A 26,749-nucleotide genomic window follows, 5' to 3' on the forward strand; every position below is an offset into this window, starting at 1 on the left:
GGGAGACACAGAATCCGAAGCAGGTTCCAGGCTCCAAGCTGTCAGCACAGAGCCCGACGCAGGGCTCGAACCCATGAGCAATGAGATCATGACTAGAGTTGAAGTCGGAAGCTTAACCGACTGAGCCCCCCAGGCGCCCCTACACTCTCACTGGAAAGTAATCTGACAGGGTGCCATTAAAAAATAGAATTCTGCTGATCACTAGTTTCTATCAGAGCCCAAGAAAGAGTGAACAGGAATTGGTTGGAGATTCATAAGGTGGAAACCACTTGTCGTTACGAGGAAGTATTAAGGTAGCAGAAATCCCAGAGGCGTTTACAGGTCCGTTTCTGAGAGCACTTCCCACCCCGTGGTTCCCACCACATGCGGGTCCAGCCCTGTCCCCCAGGGTGAGCCGCTGGGGCTACAGGCCAGCAGGGGCGCCAGGCGCTTCCAGGTGGTGCAGGGCGTGGGCAAGGAGTCCCCTGGGCACACCCGTGCCTCTGCGAGGAATGCCACCTAGACATGCCCAAAGCACGTCTCAGAAAGAGCCTCAGATGTTCCACAGTTGCCTTAACTGAAGGCTCAGAATTTGAAAATCTTCGCAGAGACTCAAGGTCCTGGGTGCATTTTCCTTGTAACTGTTCCAAGGAGGTTACAAAACCCATTAAGAGTTGCTTTGCGATGAAAACTAAATCTGTTCTCTTCAAATGTGTATTCCTTTGCAAAGGCCTTATTTCATTTATATTTGCCTGGGAGGTGGCCTGAGGAAACACGAATTAAAAGCGCCGGTTTAGGATCTAGAAGGCTAGGGCATTGCCGCAGGTGTAATTAACGGAGCGTGAGATTGCTTTTCTGCCGTGATGTGCTTTGATGTTTATCCAGTACCTTCCTGGTGTGTCGGTAAGGGCTGGAGGCAGACNACAACCCATAGGCCCAAAGAGGACCCCCCCCACTTCCTGGCTGTGAGTCATTATACTCACTTATTTTATATTCGGAATTATTTCATGATTTGGAATAACTCAACCTCTCCTTTCTCATCAAAGTTTACCAACTAAAAAATGTCGGGGCGCCTGGGTGGCTTAGTCGGTTAAGCATCCGACTTTCGCTTAGGTCATGATCTCACGGTTCGTGGGTTCGAGCCCCGCGTCGGGCTCTGTGCTGACTGCCAGCTCAGAGCCTGGAGCCTATTTCAGTCTGTGACTCCCTCTCTCTGACCCTCCCCTGCTCATGCTGTGTGTGTCTCTCTCTCTCCTAGAAATAAATAAAACATTAAAAAAAATGTTTAAAAAAATGTCTACTATACTTTTGAAGGGAAGACATCACATTTTGCAAGCCTGCAATAGAGGCAATGTAAACCCAACAGCATGAACTCTGAACATGAACATGAACAGCCCTCCTCCGTGGGCTTGGGAACACCAGTCTTCTCAGCCAGAGGAGTGGCCCACATTACATCACGTTAGGCCTTTCGAAAGTCACATGGCATTGCAGAGGACCCAGGAAAATTGAAAACACAACCTCTCTACCCAATATGTAGGAAGATACGTTAGTGAGACATTCACACGTGTGACAAATCTTATGAAAGCTTGTCTGAGGAGAGTTCTGGAAGAATGGATTATTGACATCTCAGAGGCCATTAAGTAGTGCAGTGAACGGATCCCTTCATTTATTGGACATGTATTTATTGAGAAACTACTATGTGTGTGTGTTTTTGCACTATTCCCGGTGCTGAGGATACAGCAATGAAAAGAATAAAATAGAAAGATACACGCCTCCACTGAGCTCCATTGCAGTGGTTAGCCTGACTTATATTTATACAATATGATGTTATGCTTATGTTAAAAAGAATGAACTAGGTTTCTCTGTATTAACATGGGGAAAGCTTAAAGTGCATAATGTTGGGTGGAAAACAGCAAGTTCTTCCATGGTAAACAGTAGGCTATTTATGTAAATTTGGAAAGAGAGAGAAGATACAGAACAGTGGGTGTGTGGTTTGTGCATATAGGTGTGTGTGACAGAATAAAAACTGAACAGAACACAGATGCTAAATTCCTGACAACAATGGCTTTTTGGGAGAAAAAGACAAGGCAGGGGAGGGAACAAAGAGAGGAATTTACCTTTACTCTGTGAAGTGTCATTTCTTTCTTTAAAAGAAATAAAGCAAACAGTAGTGTTAACAGTGATCAATTCTGAGCAATGGGCACACAGATGAGCATTTTATGTCTGTGTGGGTGGTTTAAATACTTCTTCAATTAAACGAAAAAATGGAAGGAGGGTAAGGGACTGAGGACACAGTGGGGGGCAAGTCAGAAGAAAATAAATCGTCGTGAGGCCAGGACTTCCTGTAAGGGACTGGTCCCTTACAAACCAGGGACCCCTGTGGTGTCCCTGTCCTGGGCTCATGCTGCCCTCTGGCTTCCCCGGCGGCCACCCGTCTTGCTGTCTGGCTTTGGCACCATCTTTTACATCTTCCTGGCTCTTCTCCCAGCAGCATCTCGTATTCAGCCCACAATCTGACCTCTGCTTCACTTGGGTTTAGCTCTTGCGTTATATGAAAATCATCTAGTGCTATTCTGGTACCAATCCCTGGACCGTCAGGCAGCCATACTGTACCCCTCATGACCTCAGTGGTGTAACCACAAGGTTCCTCCACCAAGGGTCTGTCCTGTGCTTCCCCAGGTCACCCGTTTTGCTGCTGGCCTGGCCCTCTGTGAGTCCAGATTTCTCTGGCCATCGTTTTCTCCCAGGAGCAATTTATATAACTCACCTCTCCTTGTAAATATCACACACGCATAGTTCATCACAAATTTTGGTCAGTCACAGCCACCTTTATGATTTCCGCAGTCAGTGAATATCATCTTGGCTATTATTTATCTGACTAATTCCTATTCACTTAAGGCGATGCAATATAAAGCAAATGTGCATGCTTCTTTTAAGTAGTATTATTAGCTATGTGTATGTGTGTTTTTGTGTATCAAATACAAAGTTCACTCGTGTGGAATATAAGAAACAAAACAAATGAGCAAAGGAAAAACAAAAAGAGACAGAGAGACCAACCAAGAAACAGACTCTTAACTACAGAGAACAAACTGATGGTCACCAGGGGGGGGGGGGGGGGGGGGGGGGAGGGAAGGGGGGAACAGNTTGCGATGAGCACCGGGTGTTGTATGAAAGTGATGAATCACCATATTGTGCACCTGAAAACAATACCACATTGTACAATAACTATATTAGAGTTAAAATTTAAAAACTTAAAAAATTCTCAGATTAAAAAATATTAAAAAATACAGTGGAAGCAAAGCAATGATACTAAAATCTGGCCAGATGCAATTGCCTTCCAGAAGCTCCTAGGCACAGGCTTACTTTTCCTACATTAAAAACAAAAAGGAAAAGGAGATCACCGATTTGTTGGGGGAGGAGCAGAGAGCATTTGTGCCCATGAAACACCCTGAGAATCATGGCGGAGGGAAGCTAGATGCACAGAGCTGGTGGGTAGATCAGGCGAACTCTCCAGAGGCTTTCTCTTGTGGCTTTTCCCACAACGGTTCCTGTCCCACCCTGATTGATTATAGATATATTATTTTTCAGTCTTTTTTTCCCTCCACACATACGTATATTCAGCTGCACTGTTTCACCCTGCTACGTATCCTTACACTTTTGTGGTGAGTTTTCTTTCCCTATAACAGTGGGAGTTCACCTTTAGTAATGGGATTACCTTCAGCCCCATTAGTAGCTCTGTGCATCGTGGGCAATTGTTATATGACTGTATTAGTAATGTTTTGTTAGGAAAGACATTGCCAAGCAGTGGGTTTCATGATCAGCTGGATCTTGAAAAGCCGTTTGGGGAGCTGAGTTAGCCTCCCAGTGGATGGCTTTGGGACATGGAAACTGGTGTAGCTTCTACCCAATCCCAATGCGTCAGGCCACTTAAAACCAAGAAGGTCTGGGGGTGGGGGAGTGACAGTTGGCTCTGTATCTGACATGATTTCTACCATGGGCAGGGGAGGTTTGTAAGTACATACTTGCATACAGATTTGCACGATGCCCAATACACGCTTTGCAATTCCCGTAGACATCTTTCTGCATCGTCAAGAAACAGACATAATCCAAGACTTTCAAATGATGCAGCTTAGAGATGAAATCAGGTGCCTCATCTGCCATGGTTGATGTAAATGCAGCCACATCTGTGGCCTTTACAGACTTGCCAGTCTGAATATGTGAAAGGAAGACGTGAAGAATCCCGAGTATGTGAAGGGACTTGCCCAGAGGTGGGAAGCCTAGTGAAAAAAGAGCAGCCAGATCTCCAGGTGCTGCGTGGTGCTCTTCAAGCACTTTTTTTCTTGACTCACCATGAGAAATACATAGTGGAAAATCCATTTGATAGCGGGGCCCAGTGTGTACATCAGCATACATAGACACATGCATGAACACAGATGTATACACAAACACACCCGCCATCCTTTATGGGCACGTATGAACTCCAGCAGAGCTTTCATAAAGTACTGACCCCTCCTGTTGCCGATGCGCACCAATTCGTTCTATCTACTCTATTTTATTTTTAAAAAACAAAGTTACAGTGTGTGAAATTGATTTCACAGCCATTAATAGGTCACTGCCCACCATGGGAAGAACCATTACCCTGTAATATTAAGTGGCCACGACGTTGTGTCTCTTTTCAAGTTTAACGGGTCCTATTTTTCTAAATTCTTTCCCGTAGCCATATGTCATATGCACGAGGCACACCAACTTCACGATTAATATTCACGGCGTCCCACCAGGAAGCCCAGGGGCTCCAGTTCCACGCAGGTCCGTAGCACGGTTAGACCCCATAAGCACAATCACTGCGGATCGAAGCACCGTGCTTTGTTCTTGCTTCTCTTTCTTTTCCTTTCTGAACATGTTGCTTTTTAATGAGCACAGTTTCATACAGCTGCAACTGCAGCAAATGATCACCATGAAATACGCATTCCCTTCAGCCTCCCAAGTCAGAAATCTCATGGGACAGGGTATACGGCTGATGTGCTTCTCTAAATAGGAGCTCAACCCCATGGCATTCTTGTTCCTTTCCCCACAGTCTAAAAGGGGCCACTTTCCATGCTCAGAAATCCAAAATAAGTCACCCACAATAACCAGTGCCACACCCCAAGGCTTTTTTCCAGGAAGGGCTTTCCTCTCTGGCCATCCAGCGCCCTTCTCCAGAACCTAGGAGTCACCTTTGACCTCACCCCAGCATCCAGGCCAGGGCTGCATCCGGTCAATTCTATTTTCAAAATGTATCTTATCCCAGTCCCTTAAACATGCCATCATTTCTCTACCTCAGGACTTTTGCACATGCTTTTCCTGTCTTCCTTGTATTCAGCCCTGCTCTCCCACCTGCCACGCCTCCTCTGAAATCTCCCCTCCCCCGCCCTGCCTAAATAACAGTTTCCTTTACATGGATTCAACATCCAAGCCTTAATCCTCTTAAGAGCACTTACCACATTTTGTAATTATTTTCTTGGTCTATGTACTTGTTTAGATTCTCTCCCCAACCAAAATATCTATTCTTGGATGTCAGGGCCCAGAACCGTTCTGTTCATCATAGACACGAATAAATACAATTCAAGGTTTCTAAGCTTTTTGGGGTCTCTATAAAAATCCTTAAAAGAATTCCTTTAAAAAACCAAATTCTATTCTTTGTGAGGATTTATTCCTTTTAAATAACCAGTATTCTAACTAGAGGGAAGATTAATGGCAGCCTGGAATATCTGCTTAAGAAGGAAGATCTGATCATTAAGAGACTAAACAGGGTAATTAGGTATACAGTCAGAATGCAGGGTGCAGGCTGAAATTAGCAGTGTATAATTGAGCCTCATTTAACTGCAGGAGGATTTCACTGAGAGAGTTTTATTTACGTAAGAAAAATGTCTTAGTGAGATTGCTCTCAGAGAATTTAAACACATATATGCCAAATCACTCCGTCCTTATCAAATCCAGCCCTGGGTGGCTAGCTTATTCTTTGTGCCCTGTGTGCAGGGGTAACGTCATCCTTTCTGGGCACGTGATTTCTCCCAGGCAGCCCAAAGTCCAAGCTGGAGGCTCACGATTCCTTGACTATCTTGGTGACGATTTTGTAAATGTAGCAGGTCCTGACAACATGATGCCCTATGTACCGAACAATCCCAAAGAAGTGTGTCACTGGTACCCAAACAAGTATCTAATCCAACTCTGTACAAGGTGAAGGGGAGCCCCGGGTAACAAAGACCAGCACGGGGATCACCCTGCCTCCGAGAGCCTTCTGTCATTGGGTGAGGCCGTGCTGACCCACATGAGCAGACTGGATTGAACGCAATTAGGTATGAAGTTCCGTGTTACCCAAGTAGGGCTGGAATCAAGAGATCCACCACATCCTGGTTGAGATGTTGGAGTTGGGTGTTCGGAGGGGAAAGATTACAAAGACCAGGGTGAACACTGAAAGCCCTCCTTATGCTGTTATGTGCGCGCAGGTGTGATCAGATAGAAAACCGTGCTAAACAAAAGGCCATCTTTTGACACATTTATTCCCAGCATCAATATTATGCTGGATTTCTCTCCTTCCCCTCTGCCGCGCTGCTCAAATGAGTTTGGTCTATGCCTGCTGCGTCCATATGCTCACCACCCACTGACACCTCCTTCAAAATAAATTTTAACTGCGCAAGTAGTGCACTAATAGAGTCTTCTTTTAAGATTTTCGAGTACGTGAGACCACGGAATAAAACCTATAGTTCTCCCTTCCCTTCCTCTAGCCCACTAGTGACTTCAAAGGCAACTCCAGTTAACAGTTTGGTGGACGGCTTCTGACACCTTCCTCTCTGTTCGTCTACACACACAGATTTATACACACATGCGCACAGTCTTTGCCTTTTGTACAGAACGTTGTGTGTTGTTCTGTACTCACTGTATTTGATGTCTTGCAGATCTCTGCATGCAGTATGCGTACATCACCTTACTACCTTTTAAATGGCTGCATAGTATGAATACACCCTAACTCTATTCACCCCCTGATTGGCATTTAGGTTTCTTGACAGTTTTTCATTTTCATTTTTTTAAGTTGGTTATTTTATTTCGAGAGAGAGAGGTGGGGGTAAGGGAAGGAGTATAGAGGGAGGGAGAGAGAGAATCCCAAACAGGCTCTGTGATGTCAGCACAGAGCACGACTTGGGGCGTGAGTCCAAGAACCATGAGATCATGACCTGAGCTGAAATCAAGAATCAAATACTTAAAAAAAAAATCAGGTGCTTAACTGAGCCACCGAGGCATCCTGACAGGTTTTTTTTTTAATTTGTTTAATGTTTAGTTATTTTTTGAGAGAGAGAGAGGACCAGCATGGGAGGGGCAGAGAGAGAGGGAGACATAGAATTCGAAGCAGCTCCAGGCTCTGAGCTGTCGGCACAGACCCTGACTCGAGGCTTGAACCCACAAACCCCACATGACCTGAGCCAAAGTTGGACGCTTAACCGACTGAGCCACCCGGGCGCCCCTAGGCTTTCATTTTTAAATAAGGCCTCAGGGCACTTATTATGTGTACCTGGTGTGTGTACCTGTATGAGTGTTTCCACAGGGCAGACTCTTTGAAGGGTCAAGCTGGAGCAAAATGTATGCAATTCTTTCTGACATTTGAAATACGCTACCAGACTGCCTACCAAAAATAAGGCTTCACCAGTTTACATCCCTACTAGTATATCCTCATTCTCCCAGGCCCTGTGAATTCCCCCATGCCCTGTGAAGACTAATATTATCAAATATTTTAATTTTTTTCTAATCTCCTGAATTAAAAAGTCACATCTTGTTTTAATCTGCATTGATTTTGTCCAGTTCTAAATACATTCTGCTCAGAAATCAATCAAAATGCAATTGATTTCACTTGTGGAAGACTGAATATTTTGCAATATCAGGCTGTCTGATCCTGGAATTTCATGTGCCTCTTTATTTACCCAAGTATCTTTCTGTTACACCTTTTGATAATGATGCGTAGTGCTCTTTAAGCTTATTGTACATGTCACTTGCTGTCTGTAGGTAGATATTTAATATTTTCATTGATCTAACAGGTGGGATACTTTATCAGTATATTTTGTTGCAGATTCTAGCAGGCATATACTCGGATGCTCTTGTTTAATTAACATCACAATATTCCCCAGACGGTAATATTGCCCCATTGCACGGAATAAGACACTGAGGCCCTTTCGGGTTACATGGGTATTCTATCTAGTTTATGCTGACAGAGAGACGCAGAGCTGATGTCTGCAGCATCCTCTGTGAAAGTCCTCCACACCCTGGTTTTCATAATCCCACACCCTCCTGGGTCCCTGTCCCTCCTTCTCTTGCTGTGTCTTGCTGGCCCTTTTCCTTGCTGGCTCCCCACCCGGGGGGGGTCCTGGACATTAGTTCCCATAAAGGGTATCTTGACATCCGGAGCTTGAGCCCCAAAATTCTGTCTCCAGCCTGACTAGTATCACACCACCTAAGTGACCCAGCATGTCCTCCCTAAAAACACCCCCCCCCCCCAGCTTCTCTGCCTGCCAGCACCATCTCGTGGGGACCTCAGATGGGGTGCTTGGAGCATTCTTCTCCCCAGTCGACGTCTTTCGATTGTTTAAATTATTCTGGGTGTGTCACTTCTGTTCCACTGGCCACTGTGCTCTGCTGACTCATGACCCAGAGCCAGGGAGTGGGGTGGGGGGGCACCCAAGGGTGTGAGCTCCCAGCCAAGACAGCAGGGCATCACCAAAAGTTGTGTGAACATGGGCAAGACATCTAATCTCTGTTCCTTACTTTTCTCATCTGCACAATGGGGAGACTAACAGTACCTCCCTTGTGGGGTCATTGTGAGAATGAAGTGGGTCAAAATACAGGATGTCCAAAGCAATGGTGGCTCTTACTAAGCATGTAATAGCTGTTGGCTCTGATTAGGATTGGTATCCATACCCAGATGTCTCTGTGTCCAAATTTCCACTTTCTATGACAACTGTCACATTCAATTAGGGGTGCACCCTACTTCAGCCTGACCTCATCTTTTTTTTTTAAGTTTATTTATTTTTAGAGACAGAGAAAAAGAGAGAGAGAGAGAGAGAGAGCATGAATAGAGGAAGGGCAGGGTGAGGAAGACAGAGAATCCCAAGCATTCCATACTGACTTGACATGACATGACTTGACAATGTCAATCCATACTGACAGCATGGAGCCTGATGTGGGACTTGAACTCACGAACTGTGAGATCATGACCAGAGCCGAAATCAAACGTTGGATGCTTAACTGACTGAGCCACCCAGGCGTCCCTCAGAATGACCTCATCTTAACTAATTACATCTGTAATGAACCTAATTCCAAATAAGGTCACATTCTGTGGTCTCGGGGGTTAGGACTTAAGTTCTGAATTTTGGAGGGGACACACTTCAATCCATAACACCATAAGGGCCTCCTCCTTTCCCATATTTGTAGCTTTCAACATAATTTTCATGAACAATCCTTTTTATCAGGCCACCCAACTGCTCAAGAAATAGCTGCCACTCCTGCCTACCTTCCCCTGATTACGGCTTGGCCCCCAGCAATCACATCACAGAACAGACATACCTTAGAACCAAATGAAGAGTTCAGTTCTATTCCAGTGTGCATCTGGATTAAGAGAAAGTGATAACTTTAAGGTAATTATAGATTATATATTTTTTTTTTCGTTTCCACTTCTATTTTAGTTAATGCTAATTCAAGTTTCAAACTAAAAAACATAAGATACTCATTTAGAGGCTCATCTCGTTGCTAGTGCTGTTTACTTAGAACTTAGATTTCAATCTTGCTCTTATTTCTCGGAGGCTGTTAGGAAAACGGCTCCGGACAAAGCTGTTTCATTACACAGTTGGCTGTCAATTGGAGGTGGCAGGCACAGCTGATAAAAGTTTCATTGTGTTCCGCTACCATTTGGCATCTTATTAGAGGAACCATCTGTTCTTTTAATTACTATTAACTCAGTTCAGATTGCAATAGCAAAAGAAAAAAAAGAAAGAAAGGAAAAACCCTAAGATATATTTCTGACTAAGTGGAGAATCAAATGCGCTTTTAAAAATCTTCCAGAAAATAGTATCATCCCTATTAAAGATCTAACGGCCTGGCTGCGTAGGAAAAAGCCGGAGAGCATAATGAAGGAACAATTAACATCAGAACCCTAAAATATGCTCATTTTCATATAAGAATATATTATGGTTGCTCCTAGAAGGGGAAAGTACTGTTTTTTTTATGTATTATACATGAGGAAGTTGCATGTCAAAACCTAGAAAGAGGCATTTCAGGTTGCTTTCTGGTTACCTAGACCTAAGAAGAGACAATTTGTATACATGTGATGATAGACTGTTTCATCCACCCATCTCTTGGACAAATAGTTTCAGATAGCATAGGTAGGTGCAGCTTTGTGTAATGGAGATGAAAAATTGAGCAAGACAAATCAAGTTTCTGCTCTTCTGGTTGGAGGAGAGAAATGTTAAGCCAACTTTAAACTCACAAAAGGCAACCTCACATTGACATAATAAAATCAAGTCCAAGAGCATAAGGTGACCATGGACAAGTTAATGTGGGCTGCCATTGGTGGAAAGTAGATTTAGAAACTGAGGCCAGAAAGATAAGAAGGGACCATCCAGGTAGAGATGTTGACTCAGGACCCTTCAGGTAGAGCGATTAAGAGAACAAGGTAGCTGGGGCATGGTGGCAGAGGGGGTGACGGGGTGAAGGGCTTTTGGAAATATGATCAAAGCCTGCAACATCATAGGCCACCATGAACGGTTCAGTCTAGTAGGACCTGGTCGACACTAAATGATCTACCTGGTCTACTGTGCTGCATGACCATGGATGCTGAGTGGGGAACAGCCTGCGAGTAGCAGGAATGGAAACAGAGAAGAGAAGGTGGGGAGCCCCAGACCGTGGTGTTTAGCAGAGATGGGGAAGTGGACCATTCTGGATGTATTTTAGAAGAGAAGGACACCTCGTATTAGATGAGGTATGAAAGGTGAGGAATGGTTAATTGGGAACACTTCAGAGTATGTATCTTATGCTCAGATACTGACAAATACACCAGGAAATATTCATACTCAAATCGCATGCTAAGGATTATGGAGGAAGACCTCAAGCTTCCGTGAACGTCCCACTGCAAGCAGGATCTCTGAGCACAGTGTCCCTACGGCCCTCCTCTCCCTACAGCTCTTCACTGGGACATAGGAAGCAACTCTGGGGGCCTTGTTCTGTCTCTCGGTCATAACTTGTGGGGTGACCTGTCTCACAGGGGTTTGGGAAATATTTTACCTGTGGCAACACAGCTCCAAGTGGTGGAACTGTGACATAAAACTCAGCCATGCTATTTCCACTTTGATGTTTTTCCTGATACGTGAGGCCGCTTCACATAAGTTGGCAACTAAATGAACAATTAAATATTACGTCCATGTCCACAGGCTCTTACCTGCCTGGCTCAGGCAGGCTGATAGCCCTGGGCAGTTTTGTGCACATCTCATCGACTGACGACTGACCAATAAGAACAGCAGAATAGGAAATGTTACGCTTGCTTTTATAGACACCCTGCGTAATGCATGGCTATCAGCGAGATGACGTCCTGGCATTGATCTGAACTTCAACGCTGGAACAGAGAGGATGCTTTTCACCATCTGACTTTCATAGACGAATAAGTCAAAGTTTAAAGGGACTGAATGTCTTGTCTGAGGTCACACAGCTGGAAAGTGACTTTGACAGGTTTGGAATCCAGATCCGCTGGATTCGGAACTCCAGCTTTTTTTTTTTTCCCTCCACAATGAGAAATCTTTCCAGGGGGTGAGTTTGTTTAACCTGGTACCAAGGAAAAGCTCTTTTAACTTGATTCTTTGTAAGAATGAGAAAAAAGTAGCTGAGTAGATTGAACAAAAAGATTAGTAAAGGATGCTTGAACATATAATGTTAATTATTTATGTCAGAGTAATCGGCAAGGATATATGCAGGTCTGGTAAAAATGCCCTTTTCTTCCCTGAGGATTGGTAGTTACCTTCATCCAGGTGAGATGGGGTTTCCTGATTACACTTCAGCCTTTTCTCTCCCATCCCATTCTCTCACCCTGATGCCATGTCTCCATCCCCAAGACTGAAATCTGTCTAGATCCCAAGCACCCTGAAGACAGAGGCTGTATCTCATTCCGTTTGGGATTCCCAGAGCCCAGGAGAGTGCCAGCACAGTGAATGGTGTACCATTTGGCTCTGGTTTTCCTAGAATCAGCCTGTATACGCTTTCTTCCAGAGGTCACGTATGCCTGCTTCCTGCAGCTCAGATCCTCAGCTACCCCTAGATGGACAAACAGATGCCCAGAACTGTTGCTGTTTTCATTTGTGCCTCTGACAGCCTTTCCGCTGTCATGTGGAAAGCTCACAAAGGCACAATATCTAAACCTCAGGAGCCCGTGCCGCCTGAGCCTTCTCCGCCGTTCAGCTCAGCAGCAGCGGGAGGAGTGTGGCTGCGGACTCACACCCTGCGTGTCCCTGCGGACTCACACCCTGAGTGTCCCTACGACCCTCCCAGCTGTGCAGATGTCCCGTTTCGCTTGCCAGTCTTAGGTCTCTAGATAGAAATACCCTGCTAGCTGCTCCACTGGTACCAAGCTGTGGGTTTATGTCCGTGACACTGACATACAAGCTTGTGTCGGTAATGCTGGAGAACCACACCACCACTTACTCGTGACCCACCAGCCCTTAGTTTATGCCAAGTTCTAATACCTGTGGTATGTCTGGGTTCTACCTTTCAGCATGCTGAATGCATCACTTTGTGATCGTATTGACAACAGAGAGAAGTGATGCTCCTCAGTTCCACTGGTTGCAAAGGAAGGAGTGGTATTACTGTTAAAAACAGAATGATGGGCTTAAACATCTGGGGACCAGTTAGTGCCTGTTGAGAAGTCAAGGTAGCTGCTTAGACACCCCTTCAATAACTCAGCAGCATCGCTCAGTAATTGATGTCTACGGTGACGACCTGGAATCCAAAAATCATTCGCTATTGTTCAGTTGACTGATGTGCAGTGTGTTTTACATGACAAAAAGTATGCACTGTGTTTTGGAAATGTCTTAATCTAAAACCCTAATAGTTTTCCAAGGAAAATAAAATTACCTAGAAAATTTTGGCATAGTTGTATGTTACCAGACAGTTGTGAGTAGTAAAGGTGTGTGTGTGAGTGCACGCGTGGGTGAGACAGGGAGTTTGTGGTGTACAGTTTATTGACATCAGTATTTTGTATCTTAATGTTTGATTGTTTTAATAGAAGCACATTCTTCAATCCCATTTAAGGCTGTGAGTGAACTGTTTATTCTGTATGACACAGCAGGCTCTGATGAGGTAAGGCAGGGAGCCATGGCAAGTTAGGGGGCAGTGAAGGTTTCTTATCACCATGGAGACAAGACATCTGGGGGTCTAAAGGCTGTACTGCCCCTGAAAACTCCATGCATCTTGGGAGTTCAGACTGTATCCCCGGACCCTGGGTCCTCAGGGCCTCTCTCTTGGTCAAAAGCTTCTGTTCTTCATCTTTATTTTATTTTAAAATGCTGATTGCTTTTGAAATGGGTTTCAATGAGAAACGAGGGGCTAGACTGAGGGGTTCAAAGGACGTACGGTAATTGGGTCAGTTCCTTCTTCTTGCGAACATGTCAGGAATGTTCCAAACAAACAGGGTTCAAGTGCTTCTGAAACAACATGTCTGAAGGGTCTTCTTTAGCATGTTAAGTGAGTAAAAAAAAAAAAAAAAAAGTGAGATATTACAGGAACAAGTGAGTGATTAAATTAAATGTGCCTGGAGAACAGAACCCTCTCAGGAGTCAGCAGAGTAATGAACGCACGCCGCTGTGTGGTCTTCGTACATTTTCCAGCACTTCTGTGCTACCCGGAGTGCAGAGTGCTTCCACTTACATGTCACCACCGCTGATGGCCTGTCAATTCTAATAAAAATACCCCGTGCTAGAAAGGCGACGGGAATTATACACATTGGCTTTTAGTTCTGTCCACTGCTCAGTACTTTAAAGGGGCTGGTTATTATTAAACCATTATGTAAGTATGCAAAATATCTTGCAAAGAAAAATACCGTTTCAACTATACATAGTGTCTGTTGGTAAGAAATGCTGGTGTATGATGACATTGGACAAGTGGTAAAAGGTATTTTTAGTTGCTTTCCCTTACGGGGAGGAGGATAAAGCAAAAATATCTAGAATATAGAGCATTTGCTTTTCTAGCTATTCTAATATTTAGCCTATTTGTGGCATATTTTAAAATATGTGACTAAATGAAATTGTTTGAAAAGTGAATTTTTTACTTAAAGATTTCTATACTATTTTTTTTGGTGAATTTGTGTCCTTTTAAAAAGTTTACTCTAGATTGGTATTTGTTTTATGATTTTTTTCCTTATCTATGCCCTTTGGAATTGCTCTTTCTTGCAATAAGCCCTTTTTTATGTGAACAAATGATCGATGAATAAAGTGTAGTCCTTGCGAGAAATTAAAGGGCTATAGGAATTGTGTTCAGGACTTAAATATTTGAGACTTAAAATTATTGAAGTCAAGACTCCTGGTAAATTCTGATTAAAATAAGCCAAAGGAAGTTTCAAATGAACCTGAGGACAACAAACAATAAACGAAGGTGATTTGGGGGCACTTTTAGTCTTTTCCCAAAGAGACAAGATCACATTATCCCCCAAGTAGCCTTGCATCGGTGGAGAAATATTCTGTAGAAGAGTCTAACAGTGAGACAGTGGTGTCCTCAGTCATTCAACATGTGGGCACCACACCTCACTCTGGGTTTTACTGCTTTGTCTTTATTTTGTTCATCATTAAATTATAATTGAACAGTAAGAATCATCTGCAGGTATTTACATTTTCAAAGGGAAAATTATCTTATCCTTCTTAAAGCAGCACTGACGTTTGATCTCTTAATGCGGATGCTTCAGTACAGGTAGAGCTGTACAAACATCCCAGGAGGCATAGAGAGCGCCCCCCCCCAGTGGAAAGTAGGGATTGATGATTGTTGGGGTCGCAGTTAAGTAACCCCAGAGTCCTCCAAGGCACTGATTATAGGAAGAATTGATCTTAGTCTTAGAATCCAGAGTTAAGTGTTGGCTATTATTATGAGGAGGTTAAGACAGTCCTTCCTGGGAAGTTTCCACAAACTTTGTGCTTTATATATTTTGTATATTATATTTTATTGCTATATAAGCTACCATTTGTGTGTTTAATTGAAACACTTCAACCCAAGGTGGAAGTTCATACTTACATGAGTTAGAAATTTACGAGAGAAAGTTAGCACCCCTTTGATGTGTCGCATTCTAAGAGAATAGTGGTCAGCAAGGAAAATCTGCTAAATTAGCTCCACATCAAGTATATGCTGATTCTGTTGCTCAAAAGATAAACATGAGGGGCACCTGGGTGGCTCAGTCAGTTAAGCACTGACTTCGGCTCAGGTCATGATCTCAGGGTTCATGAGTGCAAGCCCAGCATCCGGCTCTGTCCTGACAGCTCAGAGCCTGGAGCCTGCTTCAGATTCTGTGTCTCCTTCTATGTCTTTCTCTTCCCCACTCATTCTCTCTCCCTCTCTCTCTCTCTCTCTCTCTCTCAAAAATAAACATTAAAAAAATTCTTCAAAAGAAAGCTAAACATGTGACCTAAAAACTTACTTCATGAGATTAGATTTTCTAAGTATATATTTGTTGTGTAGCATACTTACTAAACACTCCTGATTTAGGGTAATTGAAAAATCAAAATAGCTTGAACCCCTAAGGTAACTGACACTCCTATCATTAGCCTCTGCTTAACGTTCCTTCAGTTGGGAGAAAATTAAAACAACTCAATGTCTTTGTTTAGGTGATTGGGTTGCTTTTGTTCTATTTTAATTGGGTAATCATTCTCTTCTATTTCAGGATCTAGATTTCTCATCACATCCACGGGAGCCTTGTATATTAAAGATGTACAGAATGAAGATGGATTGTATAACTACCGCTGTAGCACGCGGCATAGATACACCGGGGAGACCAGACAGAGTAACAGCGCTAGGCTGTTTGTATCAGGTAAATACCATCAAGCCTGTGTTTACTGTTTTCCTTAGTCCTTTGTTAGTGGTCTGAGCTAAGTCAACCAAACCTGCAGGATTCATGATTCAAAGAAAGGCTTTTTTTTTTCTTCTCCAAAATAGTTTAGCAACCAAAGATTTGCTAATACTGTATGCTACAAATATAGCTATTCTGAGTGAAGTCATTCTGAGTGAAGTGCCTCCAGTGAGGCACTATGGCTTCTGTTTTGAAGGCAACGCCTCCTTGCCCTGGGTGCTTGCATTCCGTCCAGCAGCACCGCGAGGCTGACTGTGACACAGATTCCGAGGGAGAAGAGCGGGGACACAGGGGACACACCTCTTGTTCCCCATATCATGTCTAACAATATGGGGGAAGTTGCCCACATCTCAGGTTAAAGGGATGACACCATCTCCCGCCTCCTTCCGGGATTATTGCCCAGTGAAAGAGACCTGAGCCAGTTGATTCCACTCTGTTGTAAATATGACAGCTTTGTGCCTGTCTTTATGGGATTTATACTTGGAGAAACTATCAGCCGTTGCATCATCTTCACAACTGGCCCATCTGCCACACAAGTAAGCAGTCCGCTCACAGGGCGATGTGCCAGCTCTTCACGGAGCAGTTTAGAATGTGAGATGTCCGACTCAGTCCTAGAAATCAGGTGTAAGGCATCTGACATTTGCCCTTATGGCTTGAGAAGGTAAAACTGCTCCCAGAAGTGACTTTTTTTTTTTTAATTTTTAATGTTTATTTATTCTTGAGAGAGAGACAGAGAGAGGCAGAACCTGAACAGGGGAGGGCCAGAGAGAGAGGGAGACAGAGAAACCGAAACAGGCTCCAGGCTCCGAGCTGTCAGCAGAGAGCCCATGAGGGGCTTGAACCCACAACCCCTGAGATCATGACCTGAGCTAAAGTCAGACGCTCAACCGACAGAGCCACCTGGGTGACCCTGGACTGACTCTCTTTAACTTACTTGTAGTGATTCTACCTCTTTGAGGAAGAAGTGATAGAAAGCTGTTGACCATCGGGGCAATTGAAAACATCTTTCCCAAACACCCACTTACTGTGCTTCTGCTCTATCTTGGCTCCTCTTCCACATTCACATCCTTACATGCTCCCAGGGGCTGTGGGAACACACCAGAATTCAGTCCTTTCCTCTCTGCACACGAAAATTCTTTTTCTTTACCTGTTCATGTCAGTGAGAAAGAACTTTACTTTAGCCCTTGTTTTATAGTTCTGTGTTTCTGTCTCTGTTAAGGGCAGGAACAATCAGTACACTAAAATTACACTCCATTAAAAAGAAAAAACCTGGAAGAAAGTGACTGAGAAAGTGAATGGCATCTGTGCGGGTAATCCATGGTGACTTTCATGACCACACAGAGTTCTCCTTGCTCAGAATATCCTAGAAAAGGTCTTGTGTGCAGGAAACATGATAATAGCATTGGGATAAGAGAGGAGAAGGATTTGGGGGGTGGATCTGGGGTTAAGAGTAAATTGAGTTTTAGCAAAAGAAGCAGTACACATGTCTCCATCCAAAAGAGTGAATTAAGTGATGAGACTCTGAAGTCTTTCATCTTTCTTGAAAGAGAAGCCTGAAAAGAAAATCTGAAAAGAAAGAGAAAACCATGAAAAGAGAGAGAGAGAGAGAGAGACAGAGAGAGAGCGCGCTGAAAGGTGGAATTGTTTATCTCTAAATTACTAAGTACCTGTTTCCGAATTCGACTCTCAGGGCTCCGGAGGCAGATTTAATTTTCTTAATTCCAGATTTGTTATGGTGGTTGTTTTGTTTCATTTACAGAATGTTCTGCTGATGTTTTAAATATTGGCGGCAGGGCCCATGAGCACTTGGTCACCATGGAAGTGAGGGGGGTCCCTGAGATCGCCCAGTGAGCATTTGTGACAGGAAGTGAGGAGCTTCAGGGCACAATCTGTGGAGGAATGTCCGACACTAAGAACTGAGCATTTGGGGTTAGAGGTGTAGCTGTGGGGTCAACTGAGTCATGTGTCACGGAAAGGCACCTGAGAGAGTCTACTGCATGTAGGACATAACTGTTAGGACTTCTGTCACAGAAACGTTAATAACATCGTTGAGGGAGGAAATTGTTAATGGTAGAAAATGAGACCATGAACACTGAGTAAGGGTAACTATTAGAAATCTAAGCTCTTGGGATGTCTGGATGGCTCAGTCAGTTAAGCATCCGACTCTCAATTTCAGCTCAGGTCATAATCTCAGACTCTCAGGATCAAGCCCTGCATTGGGCTCTGCGCTGGCAGTATGGAGCCTGCTTGGGACTCTCTCTCTCTGCCTCTCTCAAAATAAATAAATAAACATTTTTTTAAAGTTTATGTTTATTTTGAGAGAGAGAGAGAATGTGAGCAGAGGAGGGTCAGAGAGAAATGGAGACAGAGAGAGACTTCCAAGGAGATTCCGTAGTGTCAGCACAGAGCCCAGTGCAGGGCTCGAACCCACAAACCATGTGATCATGATCTGAGCCAAAACTGAGAGTCAGACACTGTACCGACTGAGCCACCCATGCACCCCAATAAATAAGCACTTCTTTAAAAAAAGAAATATAACCTCTAAAGGAAANTGTGTGATCATGATCTGGGCCAAAACTGAGTCAGACACTGTACCGACTGAGCCACCCACGCACCCCAATAAATAAGCACTTCTTTAAAAAAAGAAATATAACCTCTAAAGGAAAAAGAAAAATTAATTTTACTTTGTATTTAAACGTATTTAAAAATGCACACATGGGAAACATTAAAGAAAATTTTTTTAAAAAGGCGGGTCCCTGGGGGGCTCAGTCAGTTAAGTTTCCGACTTTGGCTCAGATCAGGATCTCATGGTTGGTGGGTTCGAGCCCCGCGTTGGGCTCTGTGCTGACAGCACGAATCCCACCTCCTACCCTCAACAGAGCAACAGATTTTCTAACTCTTCAGTCCATCAGAAAGTAGCCTTCTCTTCAACACTCTCCAAAGTCTGTCTGTAACTTCCGTCAGGAGGGGATTGAAGCAATAACCTCCATGGACAAGGGCTCCATGCAGTTGTAGGCGTCTTCTGTCTGCAATCCCTCTGGGTCCCCGCAAGGGGGCTCCGTGCTGTTGTGGGCCTCTTACGTCTAATCCCTCCGGAGCCAGTTCCCAGACAGTGTAGGAGATGTGAGTGAGTATAATTACCTGCTACGGAATTTTTCAGTTACAAAATGGGTGAACTGCAGAAAAGTACTGGAAACTCAGTGGGTCACGTATCCTTCAGGAGATTACTAGGTTCCCTTATTACATCCCATGAGAACATTCACATTGTTCTTATATTGCACCAGGGAGGTGAGAAGAGCAGTGGGTTTGTCATGGGTTTTATCTCTGATGGTTGCAAGGGAAAGCCCTGGCAGTATCAGTGTTGGGTTTACCGCAGGTACAGCAAAATAGCCACAGTGCTTTTCTAACTAAGGCAAAGATAAGATTTCAGGAACCAGGAGCCCGTATCTGTTCTGCATATCCTTGCGGAGACCAGTGTGGTCACCCATGTGTGGCCCAGTGAAGGTTCAGAACAGGAAGAAAATAAGAGAGGGCAAGAAGACTTTTATTTTGGGCATCCAAAAGGGGATCTCTATTTTCACATTCTTCGTCATATTCCCTGAGAACATCGATTCCTCAAAGCAAGCTTGGACCTTGAGCGGGGTGGTTTCCACTGACCCACTTCTTGAGAGCGTTTGGTCCTTTTCCTCATTGGCTTCAAGAGTATAATACCGGCTAAACATCATTTGGGAGAACAAGTGGATTAGACAGTGTCATGTTTTCAAACAGGGCCATGTCATAGGTGATAAGCATTTCATTTTTGCCACACCCTGATCATCTTCATTCCTTCATCGCTCCTTAGGGATCATGAAGGGCATCCACAAAGACCATCCCTAAATCCCCACACTCCCGACAACATATCCACTGTTGCTTACTCTATTGTGTCATGCTCTTTCATTTCTTGCACCTACTACAAGCCACATCATCTTTATGTGTTTGTGTACTTGCACGTTACTCACCACCCCCCACTCACACAGTCACATGCAATCTCTATGAGAGTGTCATCTTTCCCTGTCTCTTTTTTGCCAGCGTGTCTCCGATTCCTGACTGTATGCTAGCCCAGGACATGAGGTTCAAACAATATTGTGACATGAGTAATTAAAACACTTTCAAATTCAATAACTATCTATAAAACTCTTTTTTTGTGTGAAATAAATTTTGCCAATGGCCAACAACTATTTCTGCTGCTGTTGTTCTTTTGAAAGGAGAAGTCTAACATTCTCTGGTTATAGAACAATCCAGTTCCTGACCTGGGCCAGCAATTCCTGTAGAAACATGCTGATTCTGGAGTTCTTCGTTATTCACTGGGAAATGAAAAGTAGAACCGTTTCTGCTTCAGCCTTTTAAAGATTTTGAGCAGAAGAAACCTATATGAATAGGGCTTTTCTTTCTGTTCTTTAATAGAAACTTAAAGATCTATTGTCAATAGTTAGTATGATGTAGAGAATTTAACTTACATGTGAGGTCCTCTGATTCTAAATGGCCACTTTGACTCATTCACCACATCTAAGAGTTTTTCTTTCTTCCCCAGACCCAGCGAACTCAGCCCCGTCCATACTGGATGGGTTTGATCATCGCAAAGCCATGGCAGGGCAGCGCGTGGAGCTGCCTTGCAAAGCGCTTGGGCATCCTGAGCCAGATTATCGCTGGTTGAAGGACAACCTGCCCCTGGAACTTTCTGGAAGGTTCCAGAAGACTGTGACGGGGCTGCTCATTGAGAACACTCGTCCTTCAGACTCAGGCAGCTATGTGTGCGAAGTTTCCAACAGATATGGAACCGCCAAGGTGATAGGCCGCCTGTACGTGAAACGTAAGTTGGAGGGTAGCTTGGAACGGTGATGTTGGCTGCCATTGATGGAGCTCTTGATACATGATGACTTCCAGGCTCTCGCAATAACCCCCATGAATCCTCACGACACTCCTGCTGAGACTAGTATCCCCCTTCATTTTGCAGATGAGGAAATGAATGCTGAGATAAGTTGCTCAAGATTACACAACTGGGGAGTTTGGGATTTAGGACTGTGATTCAGGTTTGTCTGAACCTCCAGGATTTCCGTTAGGCCACAGAATACATATCTGAGACACCATTACCTAGCTGTTGAATTAACAATGGCCAGCCTGCCTGAACACTGACAGAGGAAGAGGGGCAGGCTTGTGATGTCCCCACAAGTGATGGTAGTCAGATCACAGTGGGGGTCCTTGGCTGGCTTTCAGATGCTACTTTATGTTCCTGAATGGGGCTATTATCTGCAGAAATATGGAGCTCTAAGTTATCAAAATATCAGACTTAGACTCATTATTTCATATAATTTAGTTCAAATATGGTGGACATATCTCATCTCTAACTGATTTGTAGCGACTGTCTTGAGAAGGACACTGAAGGCAGACACCAGAGAAAGTAGAGGTGTGACCACAGCGCCGGGAGCACTCTAGTCAAACACCCTCCACTTTACTCATGCAGAAACCAGATCAAAGTGACTCACCCAAGGCCACATGGCTACAATCAAGTGGCAGGGCTTTTAGTCAAAATTGGTGGCTCTTCGATGCCAATGGAACATTCTTTTCATAGAATATGATATTATACATTCCCTAAGAGAAAATATCTTTTTATTTGATGAACTGACTGATCACACTAAATCATGAGTTGACATTAAAAGGAGAGGCATTCTCTTAACCTGGCTTTTTGCCAACCCCATGTCTATTAAGGGAACTGCCTCTTCCAGTGTCACTCTGGGTGTGGACTGTTCCAATACCAGCCCAACAAAATTTGTTTAAGACAACATCCCAGTGACTGCCTGGAACCAGGTGCCCAGGGCAGGTCCTGCGAATATCATGAAAACGTGTTTAGGCTGGACTTCAGAAGAAATGGAAGATAAGGTCTGCACCATTCTATTTCTAGATCTAGATGCATGGATGCAGTACTGGAAAGCAAGGAAGAAGTGTCCCCACAGGCTCAAAACCTCCTCTGTGTTAAAACACCTTTCACGGCTCCGCACTTCCTGCTGAATAAGTTTATATTTTAGGACAGTATCAAAATCATTGTGAGTAAGCCTGCCTTGCCATATTCCCCATACTTTTGCTTCATAGAAAACCGACCGACTCCTGTTACATTTAACTTCTTTCTATTCCATGGACAAAGCCATCGCTATCCTGACCACAGGTCACACTCCTGCCTCCACATGGAAGAGGGTTTTCAAGTACTTGAAGGACTAAACTTCCTATCTTTCTAAACCCAATGCAGTACCCCCTCCAATGACACCCCCATCCCAACCATCTTAGGGTCAGCTCTCAGTGTTTAATTTATTGCTTTCTCTATAAAGGCATTTATCGGAATCTACATTTTAGAAGTTATTTGTGGAAAAGTCTTAATTCTCACCCTTGGACTCTTTTGCCATATCTGGACAAGTCCTCAAATGCCCTTCAGATGTTCCCCATCTCCCTCTGACTTCATGACTTTTGTCTTCTCTAGACAGAAAGCGTTCTCTTGGGTTCCAAATCCAAAACCCTGTCTTCTTCCATGTCTTCTCCTGTGGCATTCTCTCTATTCATATGGCTCCAGATTCCACCCCCTTTGAGAATAAGCCTGGTCTGCAGGCTTAGCCTGGCTTCCTTTCTGGCTGTTGGATCAGCATGTCTCCCGATTTTAGAGCAGAAGTTCGCTGGCATTGCAACACAGCCGCATAGCAAACCAAACTCCACCATCGCTACCTTGTCAAAGGCTCTTCTTATTTGAGATGTCTCCTCCTAATCCCCCTCCCCCCACTGAGCCCCTTAAATACAGGCTTTAAATTTTGGATCCTCCTTACGCCTTTCCTTTCTGCGTCCAAGTCCTGCCAAGTCCTATAGATTATAACTCATGGTGTTTCTCAGCCGCCCTGCCCATCCCCCTCCTGTCCTAGATTGAGACCTAACTGCACCAGACATTTGCAGTGCCCCCTTACTGACCAATTTCTCCGCTCCAGTTTGTCCAATGCAATATGATCAGTCAATTCTCCTAAAAATGTATTTGCCTGTATACTCACTTGCTAAAATTTCTCGAATGCTTCCTTTAGTCCCCTCTGACTTAATTCCAAGGTCATGAAGCCTTTTGCAATCTCATTGCAGATTGCCTTTGGGATTTTTCTCCCGTACATTTCTGACAGTCATGTTGTTCTGTGTCCAGACTGAACAGACACACTCCTCTCTTGACAGTGGTATGCTTCGTGCCCTAATTTACGGAATGCTCTTTCTTTCCAGCTGGCCTCAGTTCTATTCATCCTTGATATCTAAGAAATTTCCTGAGCTTTCTACCAATCCCCTTCCACACACTATATGTCTCTGATGGACCCTCTGTTGCTTCTTGGCTACCATATTCACTCTTGTATTTGTCTCATCCACCAAAAGACTGAACATTATGGAACCAGAGACTTCATGGCATGGTGACAGAAGATGTCAGGAATAATTGGGGTAAAAAATGGCTTTTGCTATTTACTGGTTGAGTGGATCTGGTTCCATTAATTAGTCTCTCTGAACAACCACGTCTTCTGTAAAATGGGTATGATAAGGCAAAACATGCAGGGCTGTGGGAAGACCGACTTAAATAATGTACAAAAGACGTGCAGTAATTTTATGGCACATGCCAGTTGCACTGCAAATGTAATTCACCTCTGTCTTACCTATAGGATTCACCCCCCCCCCCTTTGGCTTCTAGGAGATGTTCAATAAATGAACGTGCTACATCAAACTGGGTTTGGTTTTGTTTCAATGGTCACAAATTCTAACATCAACCTGTTTTCTTACAGCTGTGTGTTACAGGCCTTGGTTGAACCACAAAGGGGGTGTGAGCAAGTGAATCAGTGTGTGCGACTGGTCCAGAGAAACCCATCAGTGCTACTGTGGGACAAGGCAAATAGGATTTAAATGTTCAAGTACCTGTGTCCTTATTGGTAGCCAGGACTTGGCATTCCTTGTTGCCAGTGGGTTAATCCTCACACTTACTCAGTGAGAAAGCAATTTAACCAAAGTTGGTCTGTTTGCCACGCAGAGAAAAAAGACCAGAAAAAAATCAAAGAGTAAAGAGGGTTCGCCTGAACAAAATGGCGCACAGTGGAATAATCCAGAACGTAAGAACTGTGTAGCGTTGCTTACAGTGATGCATTCGCCTTGTCAGAAGCTCAGGATGCTGTTGAAACGATGTCTTTGTATCTGATGTTCTTACCTTCTTTTCTTTTCTCTCACCACAATTTCCAGAGCCCCTGAAGGCCACCATCAGCCCCCGGAAAGTTAAAAGCAGTGTTGGTAGCCAGGTGTCCTTGTCCTGCAGCGTGACAGGCAGTGAGGACCAGGAACTCTCCTGGTACCGAAACGGCGAAATCCTCAACCCTGGAAAAAATGTGAGGATCACAGGGATCAACCACGAAAACCTTATAATGGATCACATGGTCAAAAGTGACGGGGGCGCGTACCAGTGCTTTGTGCGCAAGGATAAGCTGTCCGCTCAAGACTATGTGCAGGTGGTCCTTGAAGGTCAGTGGGCCTTGTTACAGGGTGCAGCTGCAAAAGAACCCAAACACAGAGCACTCAGAAGAATAATGAAGCCGTGCTGATAACTCCCCGTGTTAGGATTTCTATCTGTCCGGCTAGCTAGCAACTCTGCCCTGATTTCACAGGATACGTCGGGCTCATAAAAGAGTGAGCATTGGTGAAAGTTATATATGGTAGAAGTAATAGAAGTATCTTTATGCCAAGTTAAGTAACATAAATGTCACCCACTCCTGTGTTTAGTGACTTGTCAAGACACAAACCTCGTAAACTTGGAACATATAGTTTGGTTGATAATGTGTCATCACAGAATGAAGTTTCTCAATGATGCTTTGTTAGAAGAGCCATTTTGTGCACAGTAGGGCGTTTAACAGCGTCTCTGGCCTCTGCCCGCTAGATGCTGGCAGCATCCAAATTATGACAACAAAACATACCTCCAGACATTGACAAATATCCCAGGGTTAGGGGGGAGATAATAGCCCCCAGCTGAGAAGTACAATTTTACAGGCCACGTGTAGGGCAAAGTTTCAGTATAGTACTTGGTAGAAAAGAACATGGCGTCTGGTTTGTATGGTTGTCACTGTTTGGGTCCAGATATTCACAAATTTAGGTGAACAGAATTTGTGAGGAATGACCTCAGGTTATTATAGTAGGCTTCCGGTGTGTCGTTGTCTTTTCTTACTGTCCTGATTACATCTTCAAGCTTATCAGTCAGCCAGGGAAAAAAAGCTATGAAGGTTACGTTCAAGTGAGACATATCCTTGTCACCGGATAATTGAACTAGCTTTTATCCGTATATATGTGTGTCTTGTTGGAAATTCTGTCTTTACATATAATTTAAAATTCATTTGATGTCAGTTGATTAAAATAATTACATGACTTCAATATAGTCTAAAGAGAAAAAAATACGTATGAAAATAAGTTTAAAATATGTCTTAATGTTCTTAGGGGATGTTTCTGTTATTGTTTCTTTTTAACCATAGCTTATTTTTAAGAAGAAGCAGGCTTAGCCATGAGCTTCTTATTTTGATTCAAGCATTTTTTGCAAATTTTTTTTTTCTTAAGCAGAGGTGAAATTAGCAGGAGGCTTGGGACTCATATTAAATGCCTGACACTGTGTTCCCCATAATAATTAAGTAAAGTAATCAATTTGTACAGAGACAGTTTGCTGCTGCTGATGCACTGGAGTCCTTACATAGCCACTATTTTTAGATTCTTTGTGGAAGAGAGAGAGAATACCTGTCTAGGCCAAGTTGCCTTGGCAACTATCTCGGGTGACTAAGAAAACCTAAAGAGCATATTGATAATCCATAATGATGTCGAAAGATTTCAGGTTCTCAAAGAGTGACAGCAAGGAAGATTTCAAAGACACTCAGGTCTCACTGGGAAAATAATGTCTGCTTTCATCTCCGAAAAAGCCTGTCACTTGAATTAAAAAAAAGAGGGGTGCAGAGGCACATACTGAACATTCTCACGGATTTATTTGTTGCATGTCAGTTTCCATTCAGGACAAGAAGCTTCACTTTATTTTTTCTCTTCTGAGAGATGACAGTGCTAATGTAGCAAAAGAGAGCAGAAGTGTAATTATAAATATGTATCTCATATCAGCCTTAAAATGGTGTCTAACTAGTATCCTTGGATGTAACCACCTATTATTCCCATTGAAATAGCTTGAGATTAATGTAAATTATAAAAACTCACAATACTGTGAGCAGAGAATGGCCATTGATATGAATGCAGAAGCTGGGAGTATTTTCTAGGAGGCCAAAGAAACTGGGATGGAAGTCTAAAGAAACTGAAATCTAACAACTATAGGTTCAAGATCAAACCAGAGTAACTGGAAAATGGAATAATAAAAAGTAATAACAGCAGGTCCCATTTCAAGAAATGATAGAATAGCATGTATCAGATTAACCTGAAAGCAGATAAAAACTGTGAACTTGGGGAAAAGCAAAACTGTATGTGGGCACTGGAGAAACATCCAGAAGCAGGCGGAAAGGATTTGACACAATGAAAGAAGAGGAAAGGGTTAGGTGAAATGTGCACTGATACCACTTTTCCCCTGAGGACAGTTCCCAGTTTTTAGGAGGGTGGGGGGGG

General features: G+C 43.7%; 1 protein-coding gene across 1 annotated transcript in view; it reads left to right on the top strand.

Annotated features, from left to right (window-relative positions):
• Window positions 1–26,749, top strand: part of DSCAM (DS cell adhesion molecule) — a 643,763-nt gene that overhangs the window by 321,327 nt on the left and 295,687 nt on the right. Inside the window, exons 4-6 of the mRNA XM_077765486.1 lie at window positions 15,905–16,051; window positions 20,661–20,939; window positions 24,359–24,634. Coding sequence (XP_077621612.1) covers window positions 15,905–16,051; window positions 20,661–20,939; window positions 24,359–24,634 — 702 coding nt within the window. The remainder of the gene's footprint in view (window positions 1–15,904; window positions 16,052–20,660; window positions 20,940–24,358; window positions 24,635–26,749) is intronic.

The sequence above is a fragment of the Crocuta crocuta genome, unplaced genomic scaffold, assembly GCF_008692635.1.
Source record: "Crocuta crocuta isolate KB4526 unplaced genomic scaffold, BGI_CrCroc_1.0 scaffold84, whole genome shotgun sequence".
Lineage (NCBI taxonomy): Eukaryota > Metazoa > Chordata > Mammalia > Carnivora > Hyaenidae > Crocuta > Crocuta crocuta.